The 12,812-nt window shown below is 39.3% G+C and overlaps 1 protein-coding gene across 2 annotated transcripts; it reads left to right on the top strand.

Annotated features, from left to right (window-relative positions):
• The first annotated feature begins 5,663 nt into the window (after window positions 1–5,663).
• On the top strand, window positions 5,664–12,542 carry tank (TRAF family member-associated NFKB activator). 2 transcript variants are annotated; one of them, XM_086091244.1, is made up of 8 exons: window positions 5,664–5,715; window positions 6,969–7,089; window positions 7,746–7,854; window positions 8,003–8,073; window positions 9,303–9,346; window positions 9,447–9,565; window positions 11,252–11,667; window positions 12,131–12,542. In XM_086091244.1, exons 2-8 carry the CDS (start codon window positions 6,991–6,993, stop codon window positions 12,299–12,301), a joined length of 1,029 nt encoding a protein of 342 aa, XP_085947370.1. In that variant the 5' UTR covers window positions 5,664–5,715; window positions 6,969–6,990; the 3' UTR covers window positions 12,302–12,542. The 2 variants fall into 2 exon arrangements, with proteins under 2 accessions (XP_085947370.1, XP_085947369.1); XM_086091243.1 differs by having other exon boundaries at window positions 5,714–5,859; window positions 6,948–7,089.
• Window positions 12,543–12,812: the final 270 nt, after the last annotated feature.

The raw sequence follows: 12,812 nt of genomic DNA, 5'->3' as shown, positions 1-12,812 counted from the left end.
TTTTCTTCACACCCAACTATGCATGCAGCCGGCCTCGTTCCAAGACTGCAGCAAATGCTTTTGCCTTCTACGTTTGCAAATTCGGAAATCTCCTTCACATCTTGAAACTGATGTACCGCAAACCAGATAGGAAGCTATTTAATGAGAAAACAACTTGATCACACATTCTGTGCTATCACAATAATGAAGGCACCCAGCTTTAAGAACTCACCCTTGCAGGATGACAGACGATTGTCGGAAATGCAGAGATTGCAACATCGATCAAATTCATAGAATCACAAACCCATTTTTTACGCCGATCCTCACTAGGGATTTTCGGAGGAAATAAGAGTGTGTGTGGTTTTTTTTTTCAGGACTTGCTGCATCTCATGTCATTCCCGAACTACCACGGTAATATTTCTGGAAAGTTTGTGTCTCTGACCCAATGATAAGACTCAAATACAGACTTCTTGTTGGAGCCTAATATCAGCAACGTTAGTATTGTTCTCCCTAGTTAAGTACTGTAATTTGAGATTCTGAAGCACACCGTTCTTTGGGTTTTATGACTTCATCCTTATACATATTTTTGAATCTACATCATATGTGTACGGCTGCCTGTAATGTTTGTATCAGTGTGGGAGAGTCATGAGAGTTTAGGGCTGGAAAAAAAATAGGCGAAGTCTACCACAAAAATGAATTGTCATTAAAAGAATTCTGCCTGCAAACTAGAATTAATAATTTTGAGTATTTGATGGAATAATAGATAGGATAATCAATTCTGAATCGTTTTTTTGTGGCGGCCCTGCGTGAGTTACAGACATTTCTGACCTGGTGCTTTAATTACGGCAATTGTCAGCGGCATTTCACCTAGATTTTCTGAATCCTGTCCAGTGAATGAGAGGAAATACTTGACAGCAGCAGGAAAGGTTTCACTTTGGCGCCCTGCCCTCGTTGCGTTCACGTCAAATGTCCCAAGAATGAGAGTCATTGTGTTCTTCCAGGCCTCACAATGACATAAGGAGCAGCACCAAATAGCTTACCAATGCGCCGTTTCATTGTGGTTATGCTGCTGCCAGGCCAATCTTCTTAAAAAAAAATTGTAAATGGTATACTGTACTGTATAATGCCGCTACACACATACATGACATGGTGCAAACAACTTCAAGTTCTGTTTCGACCAATAAGCATTCATCGCGTTATTTAATCAAGAGCAACATTTCTGCCCCTTTCCTGTGAGAAAACAAAAGCTATCCCAAGTGGGGACCTCTTCAAATGTTGAACACAATCCACTGTGGGATGCTGGTCATCCTCCAATTTGTTTTCCATAATAAATAATGGAAATGTAATTCATCAGCATCATAAACTCGTTATTTACTGTGCAAACAACGTTTGAAGTAATATTTTAATATATATATTTTTTATTATTATTATTATTATTTTTAAATATTTTTTATTATTATTATTAAAAAAAAAATATATATATATATATATATATATATATATTTAAAAATAATAATAAAAAAATAATATTTTAGATTATTTTTATTTTATTATTTTTAATCATTTTTATTATTTTTATTATTTTTATTATTTTTTATTTTTTGTGAAGGGGGTAATATTCCGTCATTCTCGCTATGATGTGAGCCCAATCTTGGTAGAAAACAAGTTGCTTTAAAATGCAGTTAAAGCGCTGCTTTTTTTTTTTTTTTTTTTTCCCCCCCAGAGGAATCAATAAGCAGAATCATCGGACAAGCACACAAGCTATTCCTGGGAAACAAATGACTGGGAAGCGGCGTTCAAAAAGAACCCGTTTTTGATTCCCGTCCCTATTCTTCTCACACGTTGTCTACAAGTGTTTAAAAAAAGCCAAATGTGTATTAAAACCTTGATGCTGCCTGAGTTGCTGTATTGTATAATGTCTTGCATGATGTGAGTTGGATCTCCATGCGTGGGATATTTTTCCCAAACAGTTTGGGATAGTTGACAGATTTATGACCTTTGGGGAGTTTGGATTTTTAATGTTCCACCCTGTACTCCCGAAAGAGCATTTACAATAATTAGACCTCTTAATTAGAGCGCTCCAGTGATTTATGATAGTGTTTCTAATGAGACAAACATGTCAGAGTATGACTTCAATGCAGTCAAATCATGGTAAGCATTTGTACTGTATTTGTGTGCGCCCAACTCTTTATTCCCCAAGAACAACTTTTGACAGTTCAAAATTGCTATAGATGTTCTAAAGAAGTCCAAAATATAAATAAAACTGGAGCGCTATTGTTTCCAGGCTGCACGGTTTGTTTCATGTTGAGATGGAAACGGTCCATCCTTTACGGATAAAAAAAAAGTAATTTGTACACAACGGATTTGACGAAGCAGACGACAAGTCTCTTGTGTAACTCGAGATTGCTGTCGGCCATTTATCGGACTTTCCACATATCCTCAAATGCCCTTTCACTTCTTCACTCTGGTTCAATGTACATTCGAAATCAGTTGAATGACTCGTTCCCCTTCTCTCTTTATATTGTATAGTCGAGTCATTCATACATCCTAAACAAAAATGCAAAATTGAACCAGCACTGAAGTGGCAACAAAAGATCTTGAAACGTATTTCCAAATGCTGGAAAAAGCAATTTTGTCTGCTTATGAATAGAACTTGGAATACATTGAAGCCATACGCCACTTTTACGGGCCCTAAATAAAGCATTTATCTGCCCGTATCTTTTTCATACAGTATCAAGCGGATATTGCATTAACCATGTGCGTTCACACACACACGCAGCTCCGATCCGTCCTCCAAACCTGGAAAACCGGTGACGGGATGCAAAGTAAAGAAATGAAGAGCACTGCACAATGGCCTTATCCTGCAAGCGGCAGTGCTCGACCAAATCGCCGACGAGTCTGAGTGCCTCTTTGCATATGCAGCCTATAGTCTTGAAATAGAAGGGAACACCCCCCCCCCCCCTTCCAGAGCCTCCACTGAGATAATGCTGTATTCTGCGTTACCTTCGCGTGGAAGTCGGCATGGCCCCGTTGCTCTGCTCTTGAGGACATCCTGTTTGCTTGCATTCCTGGAAGTTCAGAAAAGCCATTGCGACATAGCGAAAACTGCCTTTCGGTGTTGCTTTGCACACGTGTGTGGTATTGTTTCGACCAAATTTGTTTTATGTCCTTCAAAAGATTGTGGTCAAATGAAATCCTGCTAAATTCTTTCTCAAACTGTTAATCTGCTCTGTTGAAATTTGATACGCGTTACGGCTCACATTCCTCCCGCAGCACCCCCCCCCCGCCCAACATGCCGGAGTCCTTAGCTTTGCCCTCCATCTGATCTCACATTTCTGCAGACCTACACCACACTGTTTGTTTTCCTTGGAGGAAGCATGAATGAAGCTGCATGCTGTCACAAGATTTATTGCAGAGGTCCAGTCAGACCTTTATCTTCCCGGTGGCTGGTTTAGCGCAGCTACCTCGTATAATCTCTGTAGGTCCTCTGCAAACAATGCCTTGAGATTCAAGTTCACTTCGTACACTTGTATCTCAAATTGGTTTTACCCATTGATATGAATGGCCATGCAGTTCCAGCCTCCCCCCCCAAATGAATCAACAAAAGTGTTTGCAATGTGTTTGTACGTATAGTAACGAGCCTGACATAATTACATGCAAATGTAAAGAAATCAAACAGGTTTTGTCACATTTTTTGCTTCAATTCAATGGACATGGTGCAGCTCCTTCTGGTGTGTCCGCCTTGGCAACCTAAGATAGTATAATACAGACATACGGAAATAATCCGCAGTGATATTCATCATTCTTTGCAGAGGATAAAGAATATATGATCTTGAATACGGCTGCACAATAAATAAAATTTTACTTGTGATCACAGTTTTGGCTGCCATGATTAAATTAACTTGATTGTCAACGATATTCCATTTAAAATGTCATGCGATTCATTACGAAAAATGTTATTCGCCCGACGCCCCTAATTTTAAACAATATTTTCTTCTTTTTTTTTTAAGTTATTTAATTTTTAATTTATCTTTTCTTTTCCTTTTTTTCTTTTTATTTTCTTTTTTTAAATAAAAGATTACTAAAAAATTAGGGCCGTCAGGTGATTAAATTTTTTAATCATAATTAATCGCATGACTTCACTAGTTAACTCACGATTAATCACACATTTTCTATCTGTTCTAAATGTACAATTTTAAAAAATCTAGGTTTTCATGCTCTTGTTAACAAAAGTGGGAAAAAATTTAAACTAATAGAAATAGTTAAAACAAATTTTTGACATCTATAGTCGTCAATGGCAGTGAATGAGTTAAAAAATAATAATAATAACATATATATATATATATATATATATATATATATATATACACATACACATACACATACACATACACATACACATACACATACACATACACATACACATACACATACACACACACACCAGGTGTGTGAGTGTAAAACAGCAACTGTCCAGTTTGGTCATGAGTCAGTGTTGTTATACTTGTTGCAGCCGGGACTAGGAAAAACTAAAATTCCACTGTGACCTGTCCTGGTCTGAAGAGAGCACCCTAACCCTAACCCTAACCCTAACCCCGTTTTAAACCCTTTTTAAATAAAAAAGCAACTTTTATTTAACACTCACAATGTTTAAATATCGCTTGTTAAAAAGCAATGGAGTGTATTTTGAAAAGCCCATACATCAAGTCGCTCAACTCTCTAGGCGCCACTGTACCGTACTCGACTTGATCATCCCCGAAACTGTTTAAATCATTGAAAAATGTCCTCTGACCGAGCGCCTTCTTCTGACCCCCACGGAGGTTTTGCAAGAGGTTGACTGGAGATCAATTCTCCCTGGAGATCAATTCATGCGAAAGGTATTAGGCTTCTCTGCGGTGCTGATGTTTTCAAATGTTCGGGTCAGTGCACAGGAGACAGACAAAACATGGAAGACGCACATTTATTTTTGCTTCTTCAAATCTTCAACAAAAAGCCTCCTGAGCAATGAACTTAATCAATAAAATATATTTATCTGCAAGAGGCAGTGACACTCAATCACTAAAATGACACCATCGGATGGTGTATTCAAAGCAGTCCACCAATCCTTTTACTGCCATCTGCTGGTTATTCCAAGTGCCTCTACTACAATATTACACTTTTTACAGAATGGGAAGTTCGCTCACATGGACTCTTGCTTCATTCAACTTGAAGTTTGTTGGGCTGTAAGTCACGACTCATGGAAACAAATACTGTAGTGCTACTAGTGACATTATGAAATTCTAAGAGTGGTCCAGTTGAAATGTTATTCCGTAGTGAAAGACAATATTGGGGGGGGGGCGCATAACTAGTACAGTATAGTGCTAGTGTACAGAATTGACTTTTTAGTCTTACAATAAAATACTTTTTATCAATAAAACCTCCATTGTTTTATGTCTCGGGAAGCTGTGCAGCAGAAATTTAGTTTTAAAGTGTGTCTTCTAACGCCTCTCAATAAAGTTTGTGCGTTGAGCAAGTGCCAATTAAAGCAAACCCAAACCGGAAGCAGAAGAACAAGGTGAGCTTTGCCGAGCTTTTCTGCAGTTGCTGGAAGGTTCACGCAGCAGACGTGGGCGGGACCAAAGCTTCAAGAGCGGGCCGCCGTGCCACCATGCCGCGCTCCCATTGGCTGACGGTGACCAAAGGCGGAAGTGCACGGAACAGTGGGGATTCCCCGAGGGAAGTTCCCAACTCCGCTAAGTAGGCTATGTAAAAACACACACTTCGCCATATCCTCAACCCCACTTCCTTACTCTGCGTGCGTGTGTGTGTGTTTTTGTGTGATAGCGTGCGAAGAAGAGCATGTTGTCCGCACATCAAATTCAACTTTAATCCAAAATGAAGGTAAGCGGACGCTCAGTGGCGTTAGTGACTTGAGGACGCACGCAAATTGATCGTTGGCTAACTTGAATGACTGGGTACGGTTTAAAGTTTATTTACACATCTGAGCTCCATTTCTTACTATTCGACTGTGCTGAGTATTTTATGGGAAAGTTGCTGTAGAGCGAAGACTGTTGCAAAAGTTAACAGAACTAGACTTAACGTGCCAATTCTGTACACGGAGACATATATGTATAATTATGCCATTTTGATTTAGGAACCTTTTATAAACACGAAAACTTTATATAGTTATTAATCAGCCTCATTTTCATGTTGTTGGTATTAAAGTTTGTATCTTTTTAGTGCTCAAATTGTCATTGGACAGTCCAGTCCAGTTAGAGGAAGTCTACTTGCAGGAATTGCTTTGCTACGGTCATCATATTTACAGCATTTCAATGTTATTTCGTCATTAAGGTATTTCCTAAAATGTAAATAATTAAACTGGGTTGCCTAGGTACTTGTGACTCTTAAAAAGTTTGGATTAAAGTAGTTGAAAGGCCTGCACTGTTTTTTTTACAACAATCTTTGGCTAAATTGTCTGCTTGCTAAATGGGGAAATTGAACATAAAATTGTCAACAATATGTGATATGTTTTTCATTCTTCATATCCGCTTCTACAAGCAGAACTGTAGATTTTTCATATAGCATAAACTATGACAATCATGGGTGCAGGAAAAGCTTAAACAATTATATTTCATTAATTTCTTCATGTGCGATGCTTCACAGGAAATGCTATTCTCAAACTGTTATATCAAATTAATCACATGAGTTTTTTGTTGCAAATTGTGCACGTGATGAATAATAAATGTGACAAGGGTTTGGTATTTATGACATGTTGAGCAAAAAAAAAAAAAAAAAGAGATTCCTTGGGACACTGCCAAACAAATGTCACCAAAAGTACACAGTAAATACTGACAAGACTTCCAGTCTCCTTTTTGCATGTGTATTTTTATTTAATTTTTTTCCAAATACGCAGCAGCATTGTTCGGGGATTGTTTTGTATTCTTCCCCCCCACATTCAATGACGTCTTGAAAATGACTTGCATCGACAGGTTCTGTGTGTGCTCTGTCAGGGATGATTGCGGCGCACGCGGTATGGAGTGGAACATTGGAGACCAGCTCAACAAAGCTTTCGAAGCTTATCGCCAGGTCTCAATTGAAAAGGACAATGCCAAAAAGGAGTTGCAGCAAATGGTAAGAGCGCAACTGACTTCCATTGACGACACAGCGCAAAAGTTTCATTTAACAACCGTCTCGTAGTGCCAGTTGGACCGGGAGCGATCGTGAATTTTTGCTATGTTGCTACGATCACAAGCCACAACGTGCACACATGCTCAATCAAATACAAAATGGTAATCGAGTAGAAAAGCTGTCAAAAAGACTTCCTTGACAGTTGTAGTAATGATGCTGTCAGAGAGCTACTCATTTATTGTAAAATCAATTACATCCATATTTTAAATGATCAAACCGACAAACGCACCGAAAGTATTGATTCTAATACCAATTAGAAAACGTTTTACTCGCGACTTCCTGTTTCCCATTTGGTGTCGGTCAGGTGTCTTCATAAGAGCTGCAGTTTTACATTATAACATGATCAGTTGAAGTCAACTTTGAAGTCAGCCATCATCATAGAACGGCTTGTTGGAAGTTCCACCGAATTTGATTTTGTAGGTGTACCTAATGAAGTGGCCAATGAGTGGATATTCACAAAATGAACTCGGATGGCAAAGCATCAGTTTTAAAAAAAATCATGCTTTGTCACATTTCATGTATGCTTGCGACAAAATGTGACGGATAAAGCTCGGACCGGTCATTCCTGTATGAAGTACTATCAAAATGTATTTTTACAGACTGAATATTATCAGCAATACACTGAAAAGCTGCAAAGGCAGATAGAGGACCAGCAGCAGATGATTGCGCAACTTAAAGCTCAGCTGTCTGCAACAAGGAAACCATCAGGTCAGTGATCTGATCCGAACCCTCCGATCCTTTTCTTTCTGGGACTCGATGATTACATATTTTGACGGACGTTTTTGAATGACATGCAGCCGCATAATACTGCTTTGCCACCTGCACGCTGTTAATTTACACTCTTTTGGATTCTAAGGGGAGGTGAAATGCGAGTCGTGCAACCATCTTGTTGATGGGGCCAGCGCACATGGGAAAAAACAGCATCTGGTATGTGTCTCATCTTTTTTTTTTTGGGATAAAGCACTACAATGACCCTGAAAATGACTTTCTCCCGTTATTACATTTGCATCCATTTGTAAACATACACTGCAATGACAATCACATGTACATTGCAATCCATTCATGTAAAATATCCATTTTTTATGCTGCTTATCTCATGTGGGCGGAGCCTATCCCAGCTGACTTGGGGCGAGAGGCGGGGTTCACCCGAGACTGGTTGACAACCATTTGTTGAGAAATATTTTGGGGATAAATTTACTTAACAAGGTTTAAACAAAACGTAATATAATCCAAAATAGGTTTAAATATTAGTACATATATTTTACAAGATGATGTATCATAATTATGTGCTAGACGTAAATTCCCTCCATTTTTTTAATTTATTTTTTTATAGAATTTGTTCTCATTAAAGTCACAGGTGAGCTGCAGCCTATCCTGGTTGACTTCAGGGCTCATGTAAACAATCGTTCAGTACAAAAGGACAATTTAGAGTCTGCAAGGAACCGTACATGGATGTTTTTGGAATGTGGGAGGTCGTCAGAGAAAAAGTCACGTGAGCACGAGGCGAACACGCAATGATGCAAACTCAACACGGGAAGTCCAGAAGCGAGATTCAAACTCAGTCGGTGTTTCACAATTATTAATTTCACCATGTTTATTATTGTTCACATTTTGAGAAGGCACAGTAAAAGCTTTTATTTTTATTTATTATTATTATTATTTTTAATATAGCTGTAGTTTAGGTTTAGTTGCCAGGCTGCAAACGTTATCGTGACGTGGGAGGAGCGCAATGAATTTTGGTACAAGCTGACTGTAACTTGCAAACGAATTGCAGCCGTTTGAAAATAAGACTTTAATCGTGAAGGGACTTGTCGGGTGGCTGTGTGATGCGTTCGGGAAACTTGAGGGCGTTTGTGTGTTGCTTAAAAAGAGACAACAAGGTGCAATAACAACAATGTCACAACAATAACTTTTTACAGCGCAGTAATCACTTGAAAAAGGCACATGTGAATGTTTTCAAGTGCTCTTGAACTGCACTTTCACGTCACAAGGTGGCGGTAGAGGACAATGTTGCTTCACGTTTGAGTTTAGACACCGTTCCAATAGCATGCGTGCACATGTTCAGATGTACTTGCAATATTAACTTGGATTCTTGGATCTAATCCTCACTACATTCCTGACACTTTTTTTTTTTTAATCATTGTGTTTTTTTTCAGAATACTATTCCTGTTGCTCCACTTAATACTGTCGGCGTTGACTAGTAAGTCTTTTTCTACCCCCCCCCCCCCTTCTCTGTACACCAAGACAGCACACCAGTTCAAGTGTGCACTTGTGTCTCATTCATACATTTTGTTTGCCAGTCAGGACATGCTGAACGCACTGGAAGCGATTCACGGGACATTTCGGCAGATTCGCTCTCTATCTCGAAGGCAGAAAGATCACCTGAAGAGATTCCGCGGGGGAATAGAAACTGCAAATGGTACTTGTTCCATGTCTTGGAAAAAATTCTTAGGCTCTTGTGTGAGACCCAAAGTTAGAATACCCAAACTACTAAAAGCATATTGTCCGCAGACCTTAAATTAGAGTATCGAAAGCTATGGACATAATTATCCTTAAAGATTACACTTGAATCTGACATTCAAAAGTGTCATTAAATTGTGTATTATAAATAATAGTTCCTGCCAATGTTTCATTCTGTTACGTATATAAGGTAGTTTACATCAACAAATTCATCAATTCATCCTTAACAAGACACATTTTATATAGAAACACTACCACAACATTTTAGAAAATATATGAAACAATATCATATTTTGCCCAATGGCACACAAAAGTCTTCAATGTGGCTTTGTTAAACCTTTCTTCTTCTTTTTTTTTTTTTTTAAATCCTGTTTTGCATTTCAGTTAAAATTAAGATAAACAAGAAATGCGGTTAAATAAAACAAACAGAAAGCTATATCTGGTGGGTTTTTTCTCGCGTGCAATATTTACACACCTATTAACTTCGAGTGCGGTTGCAAATTATTGGTGTCAAACTCTCACCTGCCACATCTTAGGCAAAGTATTGTTAATAGTGCTCCGTTTTTATTGACACTTCCAGGGAGGTGTTAATATAGCAATATGTTTCTCGTTGTGCTTGTAGCTCAGCGACGTAGAACTGCACCCGTACAAAGAGACGTTTCAAATCATGAGTTAACCCTCTTTCGCTTGATCTGAAGGCCACTTTAAGACCAAGGATTGGGACGTACCCGTATACAGCATTTGAACAAAATGTGACACAAACACTTGGGAAATGCTTGTAACGATAAACAATTGCTTTTTTTTTTCTCAAAAAATTTAGCGTGGCCACATTGTGCTCGTAGTTATATATTATCACTAAGGGTGTCAAAATGAGTGCATTAATTTTGCATTCATTTATTGTTTCTTTAACGCCACTATTTATTTGTTTTTACGCACAATTAATGACTGCTGCTTACTTGGAACCTGTACTGGGGGAATTCCAGTCGCAACGCAGCAGGCACGCCCGCGTCAAAATGTGGCGGTAATAAATGTAATAATAATAATGCAGACTTTGGGTGAAGTTGTATTTTACAATTTTATAAATGTGCAGAATTTCACAAGTTACTTCATATTAAAGATTAGATAGCTCGTAATGTGAAAAGAAAAATGCACGGACCTTTCACCCAACGTCTTACAAATGCAATTATGCCATCTAGTGGCAGAAAAATGACCAACACAAATCAATATCACATCTATTTAATTTTAACTCAATTTGACAAATTCTTATGAAATTACTGTATCAATGATTAAAAGATGCAGCCACATTTCTTTTAGTTTCACCTTTTTTTCCACTTTTATGTTACCAAGAGTACGAAAACGTAAAAAATTTTTTTTACATTTGATAGTACATTTAGAACAGATATAAAAAAAATTGCGATCAATCGTGAGTTAACTATTGAAATCATGCAATTAATCACGATTCGACATTCCAATCACCCGACGCCGCCACTTTTTCTTTTTCGAGCGTACACCGCTTGTTCACATTTGAGACCATTTGAGCAAGAATTGTCTACGCTTTGATGTCAAATGATTTGCAACGGCGTAACTGTGTGCTTATTGCCGATGCACGCGTCCGCCATGTTAAACCTCCAAATGCTTCTGACAGATCAGCAGTTCTCCATGCCCATCCAGTGCACAGACCGCGCAGCAGAAGCCGAAGCGGCCTTCTTCTTGGCGCCGAAACCCACGGCGGATAATCCGCTGGCGCCTTCGTCGCTGGCGTCGCGCGGCGCCAGCCCCGACGACAGGGACTTTGTAGACTCACTCGCCAAGCTCAGTGTCAAATTCCCGCCTCCCGTGGACAGCGAATACGACTTCCTGAACAGCGCCCCGGAGAGGCACGCCGCCTTGACCGTGCCCGCGAGGCGGCCCCTCAGCGACATCCCTTCGGCCGCCAACAACGACGAGGACGAGGAGGAGGAGGAGGAGGAGCCCTCGAAACTGCCTTTTGTCATCCCTGCATTCCCCTCCCACACGACGTCCTCCTCGCTCTCCCAGGAGGACGTTCGGGGCCCCCAGCAGGTGAGAAGCAGGTCTGAGAGAAAGTAGTAGCAAATTATCAGTTTCTGCTTGGTCTTTGCTAATGGAGGAGCGAACGTGTGTGCGTGTGAAAGTCCCAAAATAAGCGCCACGTCTAAACTTGAAACACATTACCGTGTAATGAGTGCTAATCCCTTGTTTTTCTGTTTCAACTCTCCGGTTGTTTCTGCTAGCATATTTGCCGGAAGGTGTGAGCCAGATGGAAGTGCCGCTCGGTGTCTGATGATTGCAACGCGTACCTTTTTAATTGTGAAGCATATTCACAACAGACACGATAGTTGTAAAAGTAACATAATTAAAGACGTGAGAATCCCATTTTGACCTTACTCTTTCCTCCTGTAACCTTTTAAATGTAAACCGTTTCCGCTCTCACAGATCGTGCTTACTGTATTTGTATTTTTTTCTTTTTCTTCCGGTGAATAAAATCGAGTTTTCTTCGCTTTAGTCCCTGTGGAGCCCTGATCTGTGCGAGGCAACCGGCGCGGCAGCAGAGATGGCGGCGGCTCATTGCAGCATCCCGGATAAATGTGCTTTCTGCCATGCTGTGGTTCCTCAGGAGCAAATGAACAGCCACCTCTACTCACATTTCTCGGCAAAGGATGAAACGCACCGCTGACTTTGTACCGCCGCAGCCCAGAGACTTCATGTTAAGCGTGGTCTAGTTCTGCCCGCCGCAAAGTATGTTCACTGTACGGGACACTGCAATGAGACTTGAATCCATTTTATTTAATGTTGAAGAATTTGAATGGTACAATCCCCGTATGTTTTTTTTTTTTCTTCTTTCTAATAGTTCTGCAGCTGAGATTTTGTTATGATGCATGAGGAAATAAAGCCAACAATGAATCATTTATAAGGTGGACCAAGGTGTAATCATTTTGTTTATCTATTTTGAAAGAATTTGCAATGATAACACAAGCTATATTTTAATTTTTTTTTTAAATGAGCACTTCGGCTTTATACATCCTCAATTGGGTGTTAAACTAATTTTTGTCACGACCCAAATGAAACCATATCTTATGCATTATTGCATACTGTATACACAACAATTAGATAAATAGTTTTGAAGTCAGAGGTCAAGGATATAATTCACGTTGTTTTTACAAAGTTGTTTAAAATGACTTGCAATA

The sequence above is a fragment of the Leptonotus elevatus genome, chromosome 12 (assembly GCF_054856555.1).
Source record: "Leptonotus elevatus isolate MCC_2025b chromosome 12, RoL_Lele_1.0, whole genome shotgun sequence".
Classification (NCBI taxonomy): domain Eukaryota; kingdom Metazoa; phylum Chordata; class Actinopteri; order Syngnathiformes; family Syngnathidae; genus Leptonotus; species Leptonotus elevatus.
Note: the sequence above shows the minus strand (reverse complement) of the source record. Positions and strands in the feature narration are given on the sequence as shown.

What these genes read in the sequence shown, in the direction of transcription:
- tank (XM_086091244.1), top strand. Translation starts at nt 6,991, where the DNA reads ATGGAGTGGAACATTGGAGACCAGCTCAACAAAGCTTTCGAAGCTTAT. An exon ending in AAAAGGAGTTGCAGCAAATG is followed by an intron (nt 7,090 to 7,745) that starts GTAAGAGCGCAA and finishes GTATTTTTACAG; the next exon opens with ACTGAATATTATCAGCAATA. An exon ending in ATGGGAAAAAACAGCATCTG is followed by an intron (nt 8,074 to 9,302) that starts GTATGTGTCTCA and finishes GTTTTTTTTCAG; the next exon opens with AATACTATTCCTGTTGCTCC.